The sequence below is a fragment of the Sarcophilus harrisii genome, chromosome 3, assembly GCF_902635505.1.
Source record: "Sarcophilus harrisii chromosome 3, mSarHar1.11, whole genome shotgun sequence".
Lineage (NCBI taxonomy): Eukaryota > Metazoa > Chordata > Mammalia > Dasyuromorphia > Dasyuridae > Sarcophilus > Sarcophilus harrisii.
Window position 1 is genome coordinate 540,578,744 of NC_045428.1, and position 23,692 is coordinate 540,602,435.

Sequence of the window (23,692 nt, forward strand, 5' to 3'; positions counted from 1 at the left end):
CTTTGTGAACTAGAAAGGCCTAAGGAAATGTGAGCCATTTTTATTGTTGTCCTTTAAGGCTCAGCTGAGATGCTATCTCCTTTGGGAAGCCTTCCCTGACCACTCTAGCCAATGGTACAGTCAATGAAAGCTGCTAGTGTTCAGACAAGAAACAGTCTCCAGATGGGAGTTGGGGGAGGTAGTTATATTTTTGCTTGGTGTGTTTAATTCCTTTTCTGCTAGATTGTAAGGTCTGTGAATTTCTGGATCAAATTGTATCTTTGTTTCCTAGGAACTTTTGATGCAACTACTAAGGAGGTACTCTGAAATAAGGTGCAGGGTCCTGGGCTTGACTGGAAGTCAGTAGAACTGGTTTCCAATCCTGATTCTCTCACAGACTAGCTCTATCATCTTAGGTAAATCACTTTCTAGGATCCAGTTTCCTCCTCTACAAATGGAGTGTTATAGTTTCTAAGGTCCCTTTTCATCTCTACCATCTGACAAATGTCTGTGTCATTGCTGTTGACTTAATGGTTTATATTGGTCCTTGCTTTGATCTTCAGTCTTATTCCAGTTCAACTTGGAGCTATTTTCCTTTAGCCTGTACTCTAAGTCACTATTGCTCTGTTGCTCCCTCTTCACTCCCAAGGCACCTAAAATAGAGGGCATCTTCCTTTCAAGTTCCCAAAGGCAAGTCTGGATGTATGGGGGTGGTCTAGCTCCCTTACTCCTTCTGGGAACTGACCTTCAGGGAAAATGAGTCTGCTCCGAGCTCTGGAAGCAGCCATGGGGCAGACTTGATCCCCAAAGAAAGGCCCACACATCTGGACCCGAATTAATCCCAGGACAATGGAATAGCCTGTATCTTGAAACTCCTGGGGTCAAGACAAAAGGCAAAATAGGAGTGCGCAGGATCTGGTCTTATCCTCCCTTCCACTCAAACCCTACCTTCCCTTATAAACCCTCCCTTTCTTGCTTCCATTTCTCAGAAGGCCCCGCAGCCCCATCGATCCACCTCTCTGAGCAAGCTCCTGTCCTCTGTCTGATGTTTGGGATGATGGATTTGGCTCCTGTCCCTGGCCCCAGCTCCGTCAGTGGGCCTGGGGAGAAGGGGGTGGGGATGCTGATGGAGAGGAAGGCAGAGACCGAAGGGTCAGGAGGGGGCGGGGGAAACCATTGGGAGCAGAGACAGATGTGGCCCTGAATGGGCCTGCAAGTTTCAGAGTGATAATTACCGGAGGGGGGGGCGGGTAAGGGAGAGGGTCAGGGCATCTGCCTGAGCTTAGTCGGCGCCCCTTGGAGTACTGAAAGAATTCAGGGTTTCGGGAGCGGTGTGTGCAACTGGTTTTAGGCTTAGGAAGCCGGCTCTGGGCCCCGCAGGAGTCCGCAGCAGGCAGAGGCAGCCCCTCAGCGGGGAGCAGAGCTCCTAGTATCCCCCTCCCCCAGTAGCCAACTGGGTTTAGGACCGGGAGTGGGGGGCACATTCGATTAGGACTCTATTTTTCCTCTGGGATAATATCTGGACTCCTCCCTCCCGCAGCCCCAGGACTCACACGTCTGCCAGAGGACTTGGGGGGGAATGCGGATTGGGGGCCCACACGCCGGCCCCCCTTCTTGGGGGTGGTGAGTCACCAGCTTCTCTCCCAACTCTCCCTACATAGTCTCCACACTCTGCTGGCCGATACCAAGCTACGTTCGTGGGGGAGAAACGTCCCAAAAGGCCCCTCCTCAAGCCTTTTTGCCGATATCTTTTTCCCTAGTAAAGAGGGGTCTCCGTGTGCTTAACAACGTCTTCTCTGCTGGAGGCCGAGCAGTAGAGGCCGACTCTTTCTACCCGTCTGCGCGGGGTCGCAAGAGGGACCCGCCCTCCCCTTGGCGACACACTTGGTACGGGCCAGCCGAGAGCCCCGGGCCGGAGCCGGGAATCTGTACAATAGCTCTGGGGCCGTGGCCGGGGCCGGGCCGGGACTGGGCAGCTGTCGAGGCCGTCGCCGCCCCCGCCCCCGCCCCGCCCCGCGAGCCCGGCGCCCGCGGATCTCGGCCTCGCCAGCTGCACTGGGGCCTCCGGGCTCGCATCGTTTGCGTTTGGAGGTTCGGGTGAGCCCCATCCCCCTGAGCTCTGGGAGAGGAGGAGGAAGAGGAGGAGGAGGAGGAGGAGGAGGAAAGGAAGCCTAGGCGGGATGAGCCGCCCGATCCCTCCAGAAGCCTCGGGGGTGGGAGAAGCGCGGAGCTCCGACCGGCGCCGCCTCCGCGGCTGAGATCTCGAGCGTTCCGCAGAGGAGCAGACCCCACCCCGCCGCCCGGGAGCCATGGACCAGGGCCAGCAGCAGGAGCCGGACCCCGGCCTCCCGCGAGGTACTCGCCGGACTTGCAGAGGGACCGGGTCTCGGGCGATGGAGGCCCCGGGGGGCTGCGCTGCTCGGGGGCCCGGGAAGAGGGTGGGGGGCCGCCCGCCCTGGGCGTGGAACGACCCCCCTCCTGCCTCCCCGATCTCCGCCAGATACCGCCGGGGAGCGGAGAGTTTTAGACATAAAAGCTGCGGCCGCGGCCCCGGGACCCGGGCATCTCCTGACAGCTGCCCCCCCGCCCAGGCCCCGGCCTCTCCCCCGATTTGGGGCCCGGCTGCTCGGGAAATGGATCCCGGGCTTTGCTGGTGCCCCCCCCCCGCTCCTCGGGACCACTCCTCACCCCCCACGCCGCGCTCCCCAGCTCCAACTCTGCCCGGCTTCTGGGCTCCCCCGACCCCCCTGCGCCGTCTCGTCCCGTCACATGCCTCCTCAGCCCGGCCTCCGCTTCCCCTTCTCCAGCGTTTGTACGCGGAGCGGTGGGGGTGAGAGTGCAGGGGGGCCAGCTGTCCCTGCGCCAACTCGTGGCGCCGCCTCCCGGGAAGGGGGCGCAGAGCCCCTTCCTCACATCCCGGGCTCCGAACGCAAGGGTGGGCTCCCACACACCAAAGGACAGTGTGCAGGGGAGGGCAGTCCTGCTGCTCAGCGGGGCTGGGGGGGGCTCCTCCCGCCCCCCCTTCCCTGCGCCCCCCCGCCCCTCCCCGGCCCCCCCACCGAGTTCCCTGTGCAAAGCCCGGAGAGCGGCCCTCGCGCGCCCCGGACCCAGACCCTTAGTCCACACACCGCCCTCCCATTCGGATCCTCCTCCATTCCCCCAGCGCTCCAGCTGCCACGAAGTGTGCGGGCGGCTGGGGCAGCAGAGGCCGAGGGGGAGGGGGAGCCCTGACTGCGCCGTGGCTGCCAAGTAACTGGCAGAATAAAAGCGAAGGTTGGGGGAGGGGAGCCAAGGGGGAGGCGGCATTGTTAGGGGCCAGGGCGGGAGGCTGGGAGGGGGCCCTGACTTCCCTTAGAGCCAGGCCAGGCCCTGGGCCCTTAGGCCTCTTGCAGGGTCTTGGGGAGCTCGTCTCAGAATTTGGGGGGGGAGGGAGAAGAGCCAGAGCAGAACCTCAGACTCCTTCCCCTTCTGACTCCAAAAGACTTCTCCTTTTACTTCCAGGCCTGGTTTCCCCAAATTTCCCAGCATCATCCTTAAACTGAGTCCCCTTAGGCCTCAGTTTCTCTACTCTACAGAATGGGGCAAAGGCCCGAGTTTACATCCCCTAGGTTCTGTCCATCTTCAAGCCAAGAATTTCTTGTATTTGGATAAGAAGGAGCATTTTTCCCTCACCCCAACCCCACTCCTCCCACAAGTAATGATTTCTGAGACTAGTTCTGAGACTGCTGCAAGGATGGATGTGACTAGGAAGCGGAGAGAGGTTTGGTGAGGGGAAAGAAGGAAAAGCAATCTTTTCTGGACTATAACCCTCCTGTGTCTAGGGGAGCCTATAGAACTGGGAGTTCAGGACCACCTGAGTCCCTTTCATTGACGCAAGCAGAAATGTGGTCCACACCTTACCCACTTTGCTTCCAGGAGTCAGAATCTAATGCTAGTCACCTCCTTGTCTCCTCAGGGCCCCAAGCTCAGGACGAAACCGTGGCTGTGGGTGTGGGGGATCCCAGGATAGGTGGGGTTGCTCTGATGCCCAGTGGGTGTTCACTGTAACCTCCCAACCACAGCCAGTGTTACTAGGATGGGTGCTCAGTTGTGTTCTAGGGTGTGGGAAGAGTGTGGGATACTGGGAGGGGAGGGTCTGCGGCTGTGGGGTAATGTGGCTGGGGCTTAGAACACGAGTCTGACAGCTGAGATGACTGGATTTTTTTTTCTTTCTTTTCTCTGATGAAGCTTGAGAGAGCTTCAGGATTTTGGAAGTTTCCCAAAGACTCTGGCAGACTCTCTAGGGTCATTGATATCCCCTTCTTCCCAACCCCTCTGCACTCAGGGGTCTCCACAGGTCCCCGGCAGATTGGCAGATGGGGAACAGGAACTGGAGAGGGAAGTGGTCAGTATACTGAAGTTACTGACTTGAGAAAAGGGTTAGATGGAAAAACTAAGTTTACGTTGGAGGAGAGGCCATTATCTATAGAGAGAGGAAATCAGGTGATGAATGGGACCATTTGTTTGATTACAGAGAGTAGAGGAGAATTCTGGAGGGGCTTATGTGAATTTGGAACTTTCCAGAGGATGACTATTCTGTAAACTTAGGTGGGGAGACTAATCTCTACAGAATGGACTTGGATGGATAGACTGGTATGTCTTACAGGCTGCTCTGGATGAGGGAACTGGTTTGGGTAGAGAGGAAAGAACCCTGAAGAGGATGAATGATCCTATCAGAAACTACACAGTCACAGTCCAGAATATAGAGGGCTTGTCAATCAGTCAGTCAATAAACATTTATTTACTAAGCCCCTACAACATGCTGGTCGTTGTGCTAAACACTAGGGATACAAAAAGAAGTAAAAGCCCTTACCCTCCATGAGCTCACAACTAGTGGGGAAAACTTGGGTTAAAATTCTGCCTTGGACACTTAGCAGATGTAAGTCACCAAGCCTTTCAAAGTCTGTTTCCTCCTTTGTAAAAGGTGAGCACCTGTAGCATCTTCCTCCCAGGGCTGTTCAGACCTGTCAGTTTTTACACTGGGTGACCCACAAGACTTGACGAAGTTTTGAGCTATGAAATTTGTGTGAATGTCAATGATTAGGATGAGGTAGGGTCCTGATAGAGTTTTAGGGACAGATAGGCCCTGAAGCTCCCTGTGGCTTAGGCCTCCCCCTCCTTCTTCCCCTTCTCCTCTCCCAACCTTCCTATGTGGGCCGGATGGATCCTGGTAATGAGGCTATTAATGAGCCCTAATGTGCTGTCATGCATATGCAAATGAAAGAAAAGGGACTGAGAGTTCCCTCCGGCTTACTGCTAGCCCCAGGCTTAGGAACGTAGAGGTACCCTCTTCCCCAATTCCTGGTGGGAGTAGGTCTCTTTATCGACCCCTCCTCTAGGAGAAACCCCTCATGGGCACCCACTGAGGAGCACTGGGGGCTGGCTAAAAGGTTAGAGAGTCTCTTAGGAAAGGAGATCTCTGCTCTTTCTGGCCTGAGGCCCCAGGGGGCCAGGCAGCCATGCCTACTGGCACCAGCTGGGCCTCTGGGTAAAGGGAGCCAGCCGGGTGAGCCCCAGATAATGTAGCTTTGTTTTGAGGGTGGCAGCCCTGCCTGGCACCCCTGGGCACAGTCTTCAGTGTTGCTGTGCCAGCTGCAGGTCTTGTTCATCCACCCCCCAATCATTGGGGCTGCCTGAGAGGAGTGGGGTGGGGGTGAAGGGTGGTAGGAAGATATGATACCCCAAGCTCTAGACATCCACTCCTCACAGTGCCCCTTCCCAACCTTCTCCACTCTCAGGGGCCTCACCAACCCTTCAGTCTTCACAAAGCCAAAGGAAGTGGAAATATGGCTGTTAGGCAGATTTGCTCTCTGACCTTGGACAAGGTCATTTAACCCTCCTGACCCTCAGTTTCCTTTTCTGTAGAATAAGGGAAGTTGTATTAACGGATCTCTTCAGCTCCTATCAGTGCTAAGATCAGTGTTCTAAGGCTCCATCCCCATTTCTGAGCTGTGATTTTGGAGGGGCCCCTCTATTTGCAACATGGATTAAGTTATGTGGATGATGATCATTGCCTCCTTTTTTCTGGGATACTTACACAGATTCTAAAATAGTGAGTTGGAAGGAGCCATGTATCTAGCAGGTCCCCAGCCCCTTTGCTTTTACCCTAGACCCCTGTTTCCTGCCCCCACCCTCACTTCCCCAGAGCAGGCTTAAACTGCCTACCGTTCTACCACTCAGACACCGAGAATCCCTGAAGCAGAGCCTGCTGGGGTCCTTGGATGAGTCCAGTGAGCTGAGACCAGGGGGTTTGGGACCCGATTCCACCCTCTTTGTCCCAAACTCCGTTCCTTTCTCAGGGAACTCATCTCTTGATTCCTAATCCCTTGGTTTCCAGCCCCAGATCTGAGCACCAGAGAGCAAAGACTGGCTGGAGTACAAATCAAAGGTTTAGGAGCTCTAAGGGTCTGGTTAACAGGTCTGCAGGGTCTGGTGGGGCCCAGGCGGGATGTCATCATTTCCTGCCCTAGAAATAACAGGAAGTGGGTGCTCCTGATTGGAGACTGTGAACAATGGCGGGCTGGGGCCAGGCCAGTGGGAGAGGAAGATTCCTTTCCCCCTGGTCCCTCTCCCCCTTCCCCGACCCTCCCCTTGGGGCTGAGTGATACAGAACCACGGAGCCTGGCACCTCATCACAGAACACCCAGCTTCTTCTTCCAGGGGCCTTAGAGATGTTAAGATCAGGACACTGGTCTGTGAAATGAACAGGCTGGACCTGACTTTTAAAGTTCCTTCTGATTCTGCTGTCAAACTAAGATGAAGGACGATTCTCCATCATAGATGGAGAGTGGTAAGGCCTTCGGAAGAAACTTACCAACCCTTTTCATTTTACAAAGGAAGAAACTGAAGGCTGGAGACCTAAGTGACTTGCTTAAGCTCACCCAGGTATTAAGCAGTAGAGATCGGATTCAAACCCAGGGCTTCTGATTTCAAATCAATTACTCCACTGCTTCCCATGAAAGCCACCTTCTGCCCTCTAAGAGCTAACATCTGAAAAAGTTAAACTGTCTCTCTGGGCAAAGAAGGGTGTCCCATAGTGTGGGATAAGGCTTGCAATGTCGCACAGGGCTAATGGTTTGATTTGTTTAACTGTATCAATAGCAAAGTACAGCTTTGGGGGAGGGAGTGATCATTGGTAGGTGACATAGATTTTTTTTTTAGTTTCTGTAGTGAGCCTCCCTGATCTCAGAATCCCGGGATTCCGTGTCAGTATTATTGGCCGGCTCTGAACCAGCCAGTAGAGATGGCACCCCAGCTTTGGCAAGACTCGCACTTTGGGAAGGGGTCCGGCTCCCCGGATCTCTCTGGAGAGACACACAATGGGGCAGGTTTTAGGAGGGAGCCCTTGTGAAAGCAGGACTGGGCAGAGGGTGTTGTGGCTGGCTGCAGACAGGACGTACAGAGCAGGTCCATCACTTGGGCAGGGCAAAGGGCAGCGTGTGGTGCAGGCCGGCCGAGCGTGAGGTCTGTGGGCTTTGGGACACGGGTTTGGGTCCCTTCCTCGGCTCACCTGGCTCAGTGGGGGCTGGCCCTCTGGTTTTGTTGCTGTAAGGAGCTTCCAGATGAGACAATGGGTTAGCGCTTTCCTTGTGATTGTACAGTCTAGAAACCCAATAAATTAAGTGAATTTCCCAAGGTCACAGAGGCAGAATTTGAATCCCAACCTTCCTGTATCCTAAGCCGGTTCCTTATCCACAGTGTCTGTCATGGAAATGGCTTCCTACATTTTATATGTATGTACACATACAAACACGCATGTATGTCTGTAAATATATAGAAATGACAAACACGTACATGCGTGTACATGCATATGTGTGTGTGGTGTGTGTGTGTGTATACACAATCTCCGTTTGTTTGTTTGCTTATGTGTAAACACAAAGAGAGTAACAAGAATAGGGATGAGAGATAATGTATGTGTGAGGTTTTGTTTTTTTTTTTTTTGGTCTGGAATTAGATTTTTGAGTCAGAAGATGAGAATTCAAATTCTTTCCCTGCTACTTGATATTGCCATGACCTTGAGTGAGTGACATTTGGAGTCTCAGTTTTCTCATCTGTAAACTGAGAACCATGGACCAGATGGCTTCAAAAGTTTCTAAATCCATGTTTCTCATGGTGATGCTGATGCTGACGATAATAATAATATTAATAACTGGTATTTATTGTAGTCCTTTAAGGTTTTTGAAGTTATCTATACATATTATCACATTCAGAACTCACAAGAGGTAATTATGGGTAGATGTTAGTATCACCCCCATTTTATGGATGAGGAGACAGAACTAGAGAAGTAAGCAGCTTGCCCAGGATTGTATAAATATTAAGCACTAGAGGCGAAATTCTAACCCAGTTCTTTCTGGCTCAAGTCCCACACTTTATCCTTCTGTGTGCCGAGTTCCATATTAAGTGCTAGAAAAGAAATGGGAGATTAAATAAGACATGAATCCTGCCCTTATGGAGCTTACAGTCTAATGGAGAATAAGACACAAATACAGACAGTTCTGATGCATAATATGAAATCCCACACTTTATCCTGCTGTGTGCTGAGGTCCATATTAGGTGCTAGAAGAGAAATAGAGATTTAATAAGACACGAATCCTGCCCTCATGGAGCGTACAGTTTAGTGGAGAATAAGACGCAAATACAGACAGTTCTGATGCATAATATGAAATCCCACACTTTATCCTGCTGTGTGCTGAGGTCCATATTAGGTACTAGAAAAGAAATGGGAGATTAAATAAGACATGAACCCTGCCCTTATGGAGCTTACAGTCTAATGGAGAATAAGACACAAATACAGACAGTTCTGATGCATAATATGAAATCCCACACTTTATCCTGCTGTGTGCTGAGGTCCATATTAGGTGCTAGAAGAGAAATAGAGATTTAATAAGACACGAATCCTGCCCTCATGGAGCGTACAGTTTAGTGGAGAATAAGACGCAAATAAAGATAGGTCTAATACATAATATGATATGATTAAGATCTTTCTGTGAGTCTTCCTTTCTTGCTCTATCTGTGTATGAGGTTGGAGGAGGGAGTGGCTGACAAGGGTGGCCATTTGCTCCTCTTCCTTCCCTCAGCTCAAGCTTCTGTGGCTGCTTTTGGGAGACCAGAAAATGTCCATGAATTACAGATGCTGAAAACTCTCTGCACTAATTATAGAGTGAAAGGGTGGGCTGCCTTAGCCTCTTCTGGGCTCTGGCCCCTTTCTGGGCTCATCCCTATTCCTCTGCCTTTCTCTGGGCTGGGGCTGGCCTTACCTCTAGACCTGTTGTCATCCCCTCCCCTTCACATCAGGTGCTTTACTTCCTGCCATACAGAGTGGCCAGCCTGGGCAGAAGTCTCTGCCTGCCCTGCATTCCCATCCCCTGAGCTCAGCGCCAGGCTCTCCATAGCACCTGTGTCCTTCTGCATAGTAACAGAGGAGTATGGAGGGAGATTTCTCCTCTTTCCCCTAAGGCTGCCCCTCAGAACAGACAACCCCTGCTTCCTAGAGGGGTAGAGGCAAAGGAGCAGCAGGCAATGTGCTGGGGAGATTATTGCCTGGAGGGTGAAGAATAGGAGTCTGAGCCCCTGACATTGTGTGTGCTTTGTGGTGTAGTGTGGTGGAAAGAGCACCCCATCTTTCAGAGAGCTAATTGTTAATGTTTTAATTCCTAGCTGTGTGACATCAAACAAATCTCTTACACTTTCTGGGAGAATTCCATCTCTGCAAAAAGAAGGTTTTTCCATTCTACTGCTTTGAACCTACACATAAGATCATAGACTCATAGAGCTAGAAGAGAAGTTAAGAGTCTAGCCCTCTCGTTTTACAGATGAGGAAACTGAGAGAGAAGTTAAGTGACTTGCCTAGGATCACATAGCTAGTAAAGTATCTGGGGTGGGATTTGAATTTAGGTCTTCCTGATTATAAATCTGAAGTTACCTCACCCCTATTCCCAGACAAGTCAAAGGCATAGAATCAGAAAAATGTCATAGAGGGTCCATAGTGGACATCCATTCCAACCTGTACCTGAGCAGGGATTTACCTTATAATGATCAGCTTCCATTGGTCGGTCATTCCTCAGGGATGGGGAACCTCATAATCCCGAAGCTGCTGATGTCGCTGTCAGGCAACTCTAATGGTATATGTTTGTTTCTTTGTTTTCCAAAAGTTTGAAAAGGTATTTTATTCATGCTTCCTACCCTCCTCCCCGTTAGTCCACCAAATTTATTAAGCACCTGCTATATGCCAGGTACTGTGCCAAGTGCTGAGGATACAAAAAAGTCAAAAACACCGACTGTCCTTTAAGGAGCTCCCAGTCTAGTGAGGAAGACAACATGCAAACAGCTATGTACAAACTAGAAATAGGCAGGATAAATTAGAGATAATAAACAAAGGGAGAAGGTGCTCAAGTTAAGGAGGACTGGGAAGGGTTCCTTTTCAGAAAAAGGAAATTTATCATTGACTTAAAGGATACCAGGGAAGCCAGGAAGCAAAGATAAGAAGGAAGAGAGTTCACAGCCAGTGTAATATCCAAATAATGCCTTAGATTAGGAATTAATTGGAATTCCCTTAGAATAAAGTACAGTTAAGCAACAGTAATAATAACTGGCATTTCTAATATGCTTAAAGGTTTGCAAAGCACTTTACAAATATTTTCATGAGCCTCATAAGAACCCGAGAAGGTAAATGCTGTTATTATTCCCATTTTACAGAGGAAGAAATTGAGGCAGGGGTTTGAAGGTCCAGTATTCTGTCTCCTGCATCACCCTGCTGCAGTAACAACACATGGAGCGGGTCTGATAATGCAGGCTAGATTTTGCATCCAGAATCCACCATATCTCTGAGGAGGAACAGGAGACATACTTCCCCAGATGACATCACCTTTGGTCATTGCAGTGATCAGAAGTCCTTCTATGTTGTTTACTGTGGCCATTGTGTAAAGGATTGGCGTGCTTCTGCTGACTTAACTCCTCATCTGTTTGGGAGCCTTCCTGAGAATCCCTTAGATTTGCTGTTTCATATTTCATCACATTCATATGCCCCAGTTCATTCAGTCATTCCCTGGGCAGCAGCCTCCCATTGTTCATCCTGTCCTTCGCTACTAAAAAACTTAAGCGTTCTAATTGTGAGGCAGTTTTTCCTCACGTTAGACCGCAATCTGTCTTCCGATGACTTTTGTATTCCTTGTTCTGCCTCCTGGGTTTAAGCAGAATAAATCAAATCCCTCTTCTGTAAGACAGCATCAGATACTGAGGAGATTCATCATGTCCTCACGCCACCCCAGCTCTTCTCTTCTTCCCCAAAATGCTCAGTTTCTTCAAACAACCCTGAGACTTCCCCCCTGCCATTGTCTCCCCTCTCACAGGGCAGCTTACACTGGAAGGTGACTTCTCCGATACTTCTTCCCTGAGTCTGGGATCTAAGTTTTGGGGAACTGACTTCCCTCTCTGTTCTTGGCTTTTGATTTCCAGTTGAGGCAGCTGGGATCTCTGCAGCCCCAAGGATTTCCCCTTCAGATGACTTCTCCCCACAGACGCCTGCTCTGATTCCAGATACCCCTCCAGACACCCCGCCGGCCACAAAGAGTCCACTAGGGAGTGCTCAGCCCCCGGCCTCCCCTACCCTGGAGCTGGAGACCTCTCTAGAGCAGACAGTGATCCAGAAGGATGACACTCTCCCGACAGAAGACAAAAGTGGGAATCTTGCCCCACCGCCCAAAGGGACACCCCAGGACTCCAAATCCCCTTCCAGAAGCAGTCAGCCATCCCCAACTGCTGCCCCAGGCTCCACTAGCCCCAGTCCTAGACAAGGTAGGTGTGTGCTCCTTCCTGTATTCCCTTCCCATGCCCATAGTCTAGCAATGTTTCTTCTGGGGAGCAGGTAGATGAGCCTGAATGCTTGCTTACCATGGCCAGCTCCTACAAGCCTGGTTGCTGCTCCCCTCTCCATTTAAGATCAAGACTTCCCTTTCTCCCATCTGGGAAGTGGAGGCTTGTCCCAAAATGGGGACTTTGAGTTAACTTCGACTCTTGTCTCTCCCCACATGGTCCCCAGATGCCAAGAAAGCTGGAGAAAGACATAAGCTGGCAAAGGAACGGAGAGAGGAGCGGGCCAAGTATCTTGGTGAGTAGAACATTAAGGACATAGAGGAGAAGAATAGAAATCTCAGAGGATCTTCTGAATGGGGAAAGCCCACAGAAGGGGTTGTCTCACTCTGATCAGGACTAAATTTCTCCCCCTGCTCTTGAGAATCGAGTTAAAGATTGTCATGGTCTGATAGAATAGACCTTGATGTAGACAAAAAGCCTCTGGACCTCATTTCAGAGTTCAAATCCCAAGTCTGCCGCTTAAACCGAATCTATTTCATTTTTCTAATCAATAAAATGGGTACAGTGATAGCACCTCTCTCCTAGGGTTGTTATAAGGATAGGATGGGGTCATGTTTGCAAAGTGCTACGTGAAATGCTACCTCTTATTATTTCTTCTCTGACTCTGGGCAGATTACTTCCCCTTCTCAGCCTCAATTTCCTCCTAAAGAGTGGGCGGAATGACTAACATGGAAATACGTTTAAAATGATTGTACATCTATAACCTATATCAGATTGCTTGCTGTCTTGGGGAGGGAAGAGGTAAGGGAGGCAGGGAGGAAAAATTTGGAACTCAAAGTCTTACAGAAATAAATGTTGAAAACTATCTTTACATGTAATTGGCAAAGTAAAATACTATTGGGAAAAAAATGAGTCTAATACAGAAATAAAAGAGTGAGTTGATCTTGATGGTGTCTAAAGCACCTTCAAGCTCTAAATGCTATGATTATCACGGTTCCTCTGACCTTGAGCTCTTATTCTTATTCAGTTTATTTCAGCAATTAGATATCTACTACATGCAAGACTTAGGCAAAACTGATGCAAAACCAAAAGGAAAGGAATCCTGTCCCCAATAAGTTTATAATCTTCTAAGGGGGAATCCATTTATACAGAGATAAATCCATAGAAAATAAATACGAAATAATAGAAGGGCAGGAGGCAATCTGGAGCAGTCTCTTGTGGAATCTTTTATGACATTCAAAAGACATTGAAGAGAGATTGATTCTCAGAGGCAGAGGTGAAGAAAAAGAACATTTTAAATGTTCTTTAGAGCACAGCCTTTGCTAAGACACAGAGGATGGGAAGAGGATGCTTTGCATGGGGAACAGCAAGAAAGCAATTCAGCTGGAGGAATAATAAGGCATTTGTCTGTAAAAAAAATAGATTAGAGCTAGATTGTGGTGCTTTAAATAACAACCTGAAGAGTTTGTGATGATAATAATTAGAATTTATATTGCCATTAAGGTTTGCAAAGCCTCTTTATATATATTCACTCATTTATATTTTATCCTAGAGATAGCAGGTACAGTGGGCATTGAAAAAATGTTCTGAGCAGAATGGCATTATAGGACCTGCATTTTAAGACTAGCGTTTTGATAGTTGGGTAGAAGATGAATTAGACAATTAGCAGCTAGATAGAGCAGTGCTTACTTGCAGGGAACAAGATTTGAGTTCCATATCCTGTGTTAGCTGTGGGACCCCAACAAAGTCACTTTCATTTCTGGACCTCATTTTTCTCATCTGTAAAATTAAGAGATTGGAATCTGTAGTCTCTAAGGTCCCTTCCAGCTCTAAATCTCTGGTCCCAAAGGAGGGACTGGCAGCAGACACCTATTGCAATGATATCGATGATGGCAAGTGAAGTTTCATGGCTGCATGAGTTAAGAGAAGGGGATAAATGGGAAAGTTGTTGAAGGAAAATTGATAAAGACTTAGTCACTGATTAAGTGTGGGGAGTGAGGGAAGAATAGAACACAGCTCTGAGGTTAGCTGCCTGAGGGATGAGGAGGATGTCAGTGACTCTGACAAATACAGGGAAATTGGAAGGACAGGTTGGTTTAGGAGGTAAGAGATAAACGTGCTTTTCTTCCTAAAGCTTCTTATTGAGATTAGAGTAAGAGTAAGGACAAAAGAACAGCATCAATTAGGATAAACTTGGGGGGGGGGGGTGGATTTGGATGTAGGTGATTGATTGGAACAGGCTCCTGCCCACTCCCTGCCTTTGGTTTTTTTGGCAGCGGCCAAGAAAGCCATGTGGCTGGAGAAGGAAGAAAAGGCCAAAGCCCTCCGAGAGAAGCAGCTCCAGGAGCGGCGCCGACGGCTCGAGGAGCAGAGGCTCAAAGCGGAGCAGAGAAGGGCGGCCCTGGAGGAGCGGCAGCGGCAGAAACTAGAGAAGAACAAGGTGGGTGCTTGTCTCCCCGTGTGGGAGTTCCTTCTGCTCCGAGGGTGGACAGAGAAAGCAGGATGGCAGAGGGGGTGGATCCAGGAACTAGGAGTCCCCTCTGAGGCATTCCTCAGGGACTCTGAGCAAATCTTTCATTCTCTTTGAACCTCAGTTTCTTCATCTGTAAAATAAGATAATAATATTAGAGAGGTCCTAAGGCTTAAAGGAAATCTATGCAAAGCCTTCCATTTTCAAACCTTTAAAAAGCTATATCTCTATTAAAATTACTAAAATTTTAAATCATATTTTTTAAAAATTTATTTTAAATTTAAATTAAAAATTACTTAAAGTTATTTACAATCGCTATGGATTAGTTATTTTTATTAGAGGCTGTGTTTTTATATGCACATACATATATATATATATATACTTATCTCAATGCATACATCTGTGGAGCCTGTGGTGACAATGGAGGCCGAAGATCAGGGATCACATACTGATTCTGGCGCTTAACTGTCTGGACAAGTGACTTTTCCTGACTTTATTTATTTATCAGATGAGAAGATGGGCTAGATGGTCCCTATGGTTCCTTCTTGCTCTCGAACTCTGATCCCTTTGACGTTCAAGCTTTGATTTAATGCGCACCTGTGTCTGTGTGTGTCTTATGGGAGGATCAGTGAGGGGCTGGGGTTGGTGGGGGCAGTCTGTGGGAAAGGGAAGGAGGGCTTGTCTGGGATGGATGAGCAACCCTGTTCTGTGCCTTCCACATGGAGCTCAGAGCTGAGCCTGGAAAGAAAAAACATGAGGTGCTGCCCTCAGCAAACTCTAAGTCCAAGTGAGGAGACAGGCCGTTTAGGGAGCTATCCTATTGCCTAGAAATGACCTGAAAAATCATTTTTTAAAAGCATAAAAACAAGCAAATGTGGCTATACCCACATTCTCTGCTACTGAGCAGGAGAGGAGGAAATAAGCACTTATATAATACCTACTATCAGCCAGGTACTTGACAAATATTATCTCAATCTTCATTATTCTTTTTTTTTTTTTTTTTTTTTTTATAGTTGAGGCAAATAGAGTTTAAATGACTTGTCTGGGGTCACATGGCTAGTAACTGGTTGAGGCTAAATCAGAATTCAGGTTTCCCTGATTCAGGCTCAATGCCCTGGGCACTGTGCCCCCTAGCTACCCTTGAGGCTGAGGGTAGTGGTTGCCTGAACTCAGGAAATGCCAGGCTTGTTGTGGGGATCAGGTGGCTAAGTGCTTTGCAAACTTAAGTCACTACATAAATGTGAGCGGTTAGTATGATCCCCTAGGGGCAGCTAGGTGGCTCAGTGGATAGGACATCAGGCTGGCATTGGGAAGACGCAAGTTCAAGTGTGACCTCAGATACTTACTAGCTGTATAATCTTGGGCAAATTGCTCTATCCTGTCTGCCTCAGTTTCCTTATCTGTAAAATGAGCTGGAGAAGGAAATGGCAAACCATTCCGGTATCTCTGCCAAAAAAAAACCCAAATTGGGTCTCGAAGAGTTGGACACAAATGAAAATGACTCAACAATAACAGTTCTGCTCAGGGCTAATCTGAGGCTTCCCAGAAGGGACAGGTTTTGAGCCTGATTCTGCAGGAAAACAAAATTAAATGGAGAAGGGGCCTCTCAGAGTTAACCCCTGGCCCTGCCCCATCCCCAGGAACGTTATGAAGCTGCTATCCAGAGGTCAGTGAAGAAGACGTGGGCAGAGATCCGGCAACAGCGCTGGTCCTGGGCAGGAGCCTTGCAGCAGAATTCCCCCGGACATAAGAATAGTGAGTGGGCAGATTGATGGGTATAGGAGGGGCTGGGGCTGGGGGCGGGGATGTTGGAGTTATCCGAGAGTACTGGAGTAGGTAGGTCTATGTGAGGGAGGGGGAGAGGAGCTTTGAGGTCCTGAGACAACTGTGTGTAGAGGGGGAAGGGGAGGCACTCCATTGCTATTTCCCCAGCATACCCCACACCTGGGCCCACCAGGTAGGGGGTACGTATAACTAGAGGGGAGCATGGGGGACGGGGGGAGATGGGCACAAAGCAGGGATCTGGGGATTAGCTAACTGGGGGCCTCATCTTATGTGATGGATATGTTTCTGAAAACTGCAAAAACTGAAATTTTGTAAATTAAATCCTTCCCATTGCCTGCCATTATCGTCTCAGAGAGATGTCATCTTCAGTTTTTATTCAGTAAGCAGCCACTCCTAACACTTGAACTGAAAGTTTCCCTGATTTCTTGCAAGTAATTAATGATTTGTAAACAAGTACTGTGATGTACTCAGAGGAGTTCTTATTTAAGATAATTACCCTCTAATTTATCTGTTAAATAAGTTTGGGTTTTTTTTGGTACATGAGTTTCGGGAAGTGGGATTCATTGTACTTCGGGCTGATCTCTATGTCCAGGGAAAGTGTGTGTTTGTATTTGTGTATTTGTGTACATGAATGTCTCAGTGCATATGTGTCATCAGCTATGTGTATTTTGTGTGTCTGTGTGATGACATGTGTATGATGTCTGTAGTATATCACCGTGTCCAGCTATAAGTCTGCATGTTGCTGTGTATTTCTATGCTTGTGCGTCTTTGTGTGGTTTTTCATGGGGACCAGTATGCCATTGTGCTTTAGAGGCCACAGGGAGATAGATTTGTAGATTTGACTGGGTTCAAATACCAGGATTTGGTTTTTGGTTTGTTTTTGGTTTTGTTTTTTTTTTTTGTCTCAGTCACATCACCTCTAAGGCCTCAGTTTCCTCATCTGTAAAGTGATGGGACTGGACTAAATTGAGAGTCTTAACTTGAGGTCCATAGACCCCTTAGAAGTCCACAGATCAATTTCAAGGAATTAATGATTTTGGATGGGGAAAAATATATATTCTTATTTTCAGTAACTTCTAATGGAAATTTAACTTTTCCTTCTGTTATTTAAAGACATGATTCTGAAAAAAAAAGATTCTTAGGTTTCATCAAAGGGTCCAAGATGCATGAAAAGGATTAAGATCCCCTTGGACTCTAATCCAAGTCTGGGTCACTAAGTTCCTCACTATCCCAAATCCCGATTATGTGTATGTATATGTTTTTCTGTGTTTTTGTGTATCTTTCTATGTGTAGATCTTTAGGTGAAGGGTCAGCAGGGCTGAGGGTATCAACTGAGGTTCAGAATGTGGAAACTGTGGGGTTTGAAAAGTGCATCAGGGCTCTGAGCAGTTGTGATGGCCTTAGCAGCAGGGGTGGACACAGCCTGGAGGAGGGGGCTAAGTCAGCCATTAAAGCCATCTTTGCCCAGAGCAAGATCTAGTCTCACTAGTCCTCCCTGGGAAAGAAGACCACAGGCTGTGGCCACTGACCCCCTCAGAAATGTGCCCCTTTCCCTAGCCTGGCCCTTTCCCTGACAGAGCGATTGTGTCTCCCCTCCTGGGGCTGAATCTATCCCATGTCCCTTCCTGCCCTTCCCTTCCCTTCTCCTCCTAATCTTCCCTCCCTCTCCCTTTCCTCTTGAACCTGCTTGAAAGAGCATCCTGCATGGAAGGCCCTATTGGGCGCCCCTGGCTTCCTGGCCCCAGGCCTGGTCCTCCCTCCCCCTGGCTTCCTGGCCCCAGGCCTGGCCCTCCCTTCCCCTGGCCCTCGGCTCTAATGCCCGTGTCTTTTCCCCTCCAGGTGGAAGCAGGTGCTCCATGTCGGCAGTAAACCTGCCTAAACACGTGGACTCTATAATCAACAAGCGTCTCTCAAAATCCTCTGCCACGCTCTGGAACTCCCCCAGTAGAAGTAAGAGGCCCAGCCTGCCATTGCCCGGAGGCGACCCCAGAAGTAGGGCTGCTTCCCAGACTAGGCCCTGGCCCTGGCCCTGTCCGAGGCCCCAGCCACTTGTCCAGAAGGTGGTGAGAGGGATTTGTGTCGGGCCCAGGTCAGACCCCTAAGGTCCCATCTGGTTCCAGGTTCTGTAGTTCGGGGAAGCATCCCGAGCCTTGGGGCCCAGCCCATCCCCAGCTCTGTGACCGCCAGAAGGGCGCAGTTCCTGAGAGCTGAGCTGTGTGTCCGGGGCCGGAGGAGCCGGACGTACAGAAGGCCGTTCCTCCAGCCTCAGACACAGCCCTAAAGGTCAGGAGGCCCGAGCTGAGGGGGCCAGAGCCTGGAAGGCCTTCCCAGGCAGGGAGACAGGGAGAGGGGCGCACCTGCGCCTCTGGTCCAGATGGGGCCAGAAGGAAGAAGAGGGGTCCGGCCTCCTGGAGCCCCTGGTTTTCTTGCTGTTTTTTGCAGCATCTCTCCTGTGTGCCCGGGGGTTAGCCGGCAGGGGCATTTGGAACAGGGACACCCTGGGTCCGACGGCAGCTCCTCCCCCAGTGAGGGACAAGGAGGGTGCCATGTCCCCATCCCTGCTAACGCCGTGCCCCACATGCCAGCCTGTGAAGTGGTGGATTTAGGAGTTTTTGGAGGTGGTAGGGAAGTTATTTATAAGCTCCTTCAGCCTTTATTTGATTGCTCAATTGCCAGGCAACCAAATCAGCTGCTGCTAGGCCCCACCTGACTGAGAAGGAGTAAAAATAGATGGAGCAGCTGAGGGACTGGGAGAGGCGACAGGGGCAGCTGGGCAGGGCAGACCAGGGCACAGGGGGCACCTCAGAACCAAGGCCTCCCTGGGGCAGGAAGCCTCTTCACCTGGAAAGGAGAACCTTTTTGGGGCGGGGCCTCCTCAGGGAATATCTGAGCTGGACTGGGCGGCCCCCCCTTCCCAGGGGCCAAGGGCAGCAGCGGGCGGTGCCCTGGATGCCCTGCATCACTAGGCTAGCACCCCCTTTTTGGCTGGGCCAGAGGAGAGGTCAGGAGCTTGTTCCTGAGCTGTGTTAGCCTTCGCGGGCTCTGGTGTGAGCCCCAGCGCCAGGGTTAACGTTGGATGAGACAGGGCTCGTGTTCCTGGGGAATGGTCGCCCACCAGGCAGGAGCGATGCATGCGAGGTTAGGGAGGGAGGGGCTGCTCTGTGTGTGTGTGTGTGTGTGTGTGTGTGTGTGTGTAGCTGTGTGTGGGTCCTTGGGCTCGTCCGCTTGTGGTTGTCGTGCGCCTGGCGGGGTCTTGAGGTCTCCCCATAGTCCTGATCATCGGGGGGCCGACCAGGGTGACTGCTTCTGCTCTCTCCCCCTTCCTGCCACCCCAGATCGGAGCCTGCAGCTAAGTCCTTGGGAGAGCAGCATTGTGGACCGACTGATGACGCCCACGCTGTCCTTCCTGGCCCGGAGCAGAAGCGCCGTCACCCTGCCGGGGAATGGCAAGGACCAGGGTAGGGGCGCCGTGAGAGAGGGGCTGGAATGACTCCCGTGAAAGCCGGGATGTAAGGGGAGGGCAGAGGCATGGGGAAGGCTCTGTCCCTGTCCAGGAGGCTGTGTCTCCATCAGTCAGACCCTTCTCCCCCAGCCCTTGCCCCGAAGCAGCCTGGCAGGGAGGGAGCCTGAGTATTGTTATTATTACTATTTTATATCGGATGAAACTGAGACCGGTGAGGCGGGCCCTGCCCAGAGTCCCATGGCCAGCAGAACCTTCGAGGTCAGAGTTTTTCTGAGGGCCCCCTGCGCTAACCCCACCATGTTCCTTCCCAGTGGTTCCCATGTGCCCTCGCTCCGCCTCGGCCAGCCCCCTGACTCCCTGCAGCACCCCCCGGAGCCTCCACCGATGCCCCGGCGCCGAGCGCAGGAAGGCGGCCGGCAGCAGCCCCGCCACCCCCCGACGGCGGCTCGAAGCCTCCCCCGTGAGTGCCCCTGCGACCCCCGGGCCGGGCTCACCAGGGTGAGGGCGGGGGCGGTGCTGACCGAGGGGCTCCCTCATGGGGATCCCTCCCTGGGCTTTGCAGGCGCAGAAGAAAAAGGATAAGAAGGACAAAGACCGGGAGAACGAGAAGGAGAAGAGCGCCCTGGCGAGGGAGCGCAGCCTCAAGAAGCGCCAGTCTCTGCCCGCACCCCCTCGAACCCGCCTCCTGCCCGCCGCAGAACTCAGGTGGGCAGGGCAGGTGCTCAGGGTGGGACAGAGGGGCCGAGGAGGATCCACAGCCATTCTGAGCTGTCACTCTTCCCCCTGCAGCCCCAAGTCTAAGACCCGGCCCTCTTCTCCCTCCACGCCTCGGCACCGGCCAGCCTCTCCCTGCCCCAGTCCCGGCCCGAGCCCCGGCCTGCCTCCCAAGCCTCCCTCCCCTCGGGGCCCCACAGCCACGTCCAAGAGACAGGCCCGGAGAAAGGAGGAGGCTCAGGAGAGCCCCGGCCCGTCTGCGCGGGAAGAGAAGAACAAGGAAAAGGTCAGGGAGGAGGAGAAGGAGCCAGCCGCTGCAGCCTCGCCCTCGCCGGCCGCCCCCCCGACAGCCAAGGAGCTGCCCAGGGCAGAGCCGGCTAAGGCTCCTGGGGAGCCGCCCTCAGGTAGGGCTCTTCGGGGAGCCCTGAGGCAGAAGGGGAGGCCTCAGGCCTGAGGAGGGGATTGGGGGGGGGGGCAGGCCCAGGAGGAGATCCTTCTCTGAGAGTCAAGGTCTGAGGGGAGGCAGGACGGAGTGGGTCCCCAGGCCTCTGTTCCCCAAGCTGGCGGGGGTGTGGGGAAGCAATCCCATTCCCATCTGGCTCTGCAGGGTTTGGGATCTAGGGGACGGTGGGAGCCAGTGGAGAGAAGAGATGTCTTAGGTCAGCACATGGGTTAGTAGGAGGGTTTCCATTTCTGCACAGACAGAAGCCAGGGCGAGCACCAAGGCCTGTGCCCTGACGGGTGGGTCTGGGCCTCTCTTCAGGTACTACCATCCCAGCTTTGCCCCCAGCCCCCACGCCCCCTCCGACCTCTGGCAAACCCACGGCCGGCACCACGGACCCAGAAGAGGCCACGCGGCTGCTGGCGGAGAAACGGCGCCAGGCCCGAGAGCAGCGGGAGCGGGAGGAGCAGGAGCGGCGGGAGCAGGAGGAGCGGGACAAGTGAGTGTGAGAACGGAGGCTTGCGCCAGGGTCCTTCCGTGGGCAGGGGACGGGGGCACGAAGGCCTGGGACTGCCGGGAGGAAGCGTAGACAAACGCCCTCACGCCCTTTCCCCGTCAGTGGGTGCCGCATTTCCCTCCCCTTCCTCAGCCCCTCAGTCCTTACAGATTGTTCAAACACGGGCACTTGCCCTTATCAGAATCTGATGAAATGTGTCCCCACACATTTCATGGTCTTCTGGAAGTGGAGGGAAGTGCTGAAAATTGAGTCTGAATTGAGAAATAGGTCTCTAGTGGTGGCTTCAGGGCTCTGTCCTGGCCCAGTTTTGCTCAATAACTTTATTACTGATTTTAATGAAGTTATAGATGTCTGTGAATTTGGTGAATGTCTTAATCCTAGAAGGAAGGGCTAACATACCACATGATTGCTCCTCAAAAATCATGGCAGGCTGAAAGGAGACACCAGATCCATTAAGATGAAATTATAGGAGTCAATGTCCAACCCCTAAGCTTAAAAAATAGTCCTCACTCAGACTAGGTGAGACATGACTGTTCAAGTAGTTCATGTGAATGAACTGGGGGTCTTAGTGGCTTACAAGCTCAAGATGGGTTAGTTATAGCATGCAAAAAGACTTATGTAACATTAGCACCAGCTTGTCCAGAATGAAAAAAGCAACAGTCCAGTTGTCCTGTGCTCGGTAAAAATACTCCATTTTAAGGACACTGACACACTTCCCAGAAATACTGCTCAAGAGCAGTTCCCAAAGGCTATTTTAGCAGAGTGAAAGCCGCCTCAGGTCCTGTGAATATGAGTATAGTCCAGGGCTGGGTTATATTTTATCACTGAGCATCAGGACAGTGTGGTTCTGTAAAAAGATTGTTAGTTCTGGGGTCTGAAGAGCCGGATTCAAGTCTGCCCTCTGACATTTGTCACTTAGCACCACCTGCAGAACTTTTATTTAGCAAGTCACAAACTCACTGACCTCAGTTTCATCATCTGTACAATGGGGTCAGGGAGTTGGATTAGGTGCCTCTGAAATCCGTTCCTACTGTCCTGTGATCAGTCCGGCTGAATACGCCAGCAGGCTAAGCACTAAAGGATAAATTCTTTGGCCATGGGGGACTCGGGAAGCAAGGAGTCAGTGGCCATCAGCCCACCTGTCCTGCTCACACAGTGATGATGACAGGGGTAGAAAGTGGGAGAGAGAATCACCATCTGCATCATAACTTACCTGTTGGTACTGATTCCCTCCTAGAAGAACCAAATCACAAATGAACTGACATTTTTGTTGCTTAATGAAGGCACAAGATAAAAATGTCAGCTAAATGACAGGCTAGATCACAGGCTTTCCTTGGAAAGGAGAAGGTAATAAAGGGTCTGCAGCTGCTATTATTTCTGTACTGCACCCAAGATCAACAAGAAAATCTTCCCATGAGGCCTTGCAAAGTTCAGGATGAGCACGGGTGAAGGGAGCACCATGAAACTTCTATGTCTGTGTCTATAACTTGTGTGTCAGCATCTGGAGCTTGCCAAGGATGCAATACAGAAATTCTAGGAAGACCTAATAGGACTCTCCAAACCAAGACAAGTAAGGTCTTGGTGTTTGATGATTTCAAAGCAAAGATAGAACAGGAAAAGGCAGTGAATAATACATTGAACAACATGGTTTCTAATTAAGAATAAAAGAGACCAGAGGGAAGTAGATGATTCAGAGGTCACATGTCTATATATAATAAAAGTTTTCCTCAAGATATGGACACATGGTGCATACCTAACATCATTACTAAAAAGAAAAAAGAAAAAGAAACAAAGAAAGAAAACAGTAATTTAACTATATCGTAATAGAAGAGTACTATTTATCAATGTAGAAATAATAATAACATTTATATAGTGCTTATTATGTACCAGACAGTGTGCTGAGCATTTTACAATTATTATCTCATTTGATTCTACAAGTGCTTTTATTATCCCCATTTTACAGATAGGGAAACTGAGGCAAACATTGGTTAAATAACTTACTTGGGGTCACCTAGCTAATAAGTGTCTGAAGGTAAATTTGAACTCAAGTCTTTTTGGCACTACGCCTAGTATTCTGTCCACCACATTACCTCACTGCCTCCAAATTATTTCAGAATCAAAATCAGTTGTCTTTGTGGAATCAAATCATTAATTGCAAAGAATACATGTCAAAATTAATATCAAATTAGAAGAATAAGTTGTTGCTTGCAATTATAAAGCTCCAGTATGACCATTTTAAAATAAGTTCTTGAAGCAGAACAATGGGAAAGGGATAAAAGCAAAAATATTCATTATAATTATTGCTATCTATTTCTTAGTGAAATTTAACCAGTGGAAATTAATTGCCAGAACTTGGGAGAGTAAAAGAGCTCAGAAAATACCCCAGCAAATCCTCCTTCAATATGTAGGGATAAAAAGCATCAAGTGAGAACTATTTAGAACATAAGAAAAGTATTACAGAGGATAGATGAT

The 23,692-nt window shown here is 50.1% G+C and overlaps 1 protein-coding gene and 1 pseudogene across 4 annotated transcripts in view; one reads left to right on the forward strand and one right to left on the reverse strand.

Annotated features, from left to right (window-relative positions):
* On the reverse strand, positions 1-2,087 carry LOC116422776 (annotated as a pseudogene).
* Positions 1,901-23,692, forward strand: part of MAP7D1 (MAP7 domain containing 1) — a 27,327-nt gene continuing 5,535 nt past the window's right edge. Inside the window, exons 1-12 of one of the 4 annotated variants that reach the window (XM_031962144.1) lie at positions 1,901-2,334; positions 11,473-11,811; positions 12,056-12,124; positions 14,106-14,269; positions 15,940-16,054; positions 16,437-16,463; positions 17,924-18,034; positions 19,420-19,542; positions 19,859-20,007; positions 20,110-20,252; positions 20,337-20,665; positions 21,025-21,202. In XM_031962144.1, coding sequence (XP_031818004.1) covers positions 2,289-2,334; positions 11,473-11,811; positions 12,056-12,124; positions 14,106-14,269; positions 15,940-16,054; positions 16,437-16,463; positions 17,924-18,034; positions 19,420-19,542; positions 19,859-20,007; positions 20,110-20,252; positions 20,337-20,665; positions 21,025-21,202 — 1,793 coding nt within the window. In that variant the 5' untranslated portion in view covers positions 1,901-2,288. The remainder of the gene's footprint in view (positions 2,335-11,472; positions 11,812-12,055; positions 12,125-14,105; positions 14,270-15,939; positions 16,055-16,436; positions 16,464-17,923; positions 18,035-19,419; positions 19,543-19,858; positions 20,008-20,109; positions 20,253-20,336; positions 20,666-21,024; positions 21,203-23,692) is intronic. The other 3 variants (XM_031962146.1, XM_031962145.1, XM_031962147.1) reach the window with 3 other exon arrangements.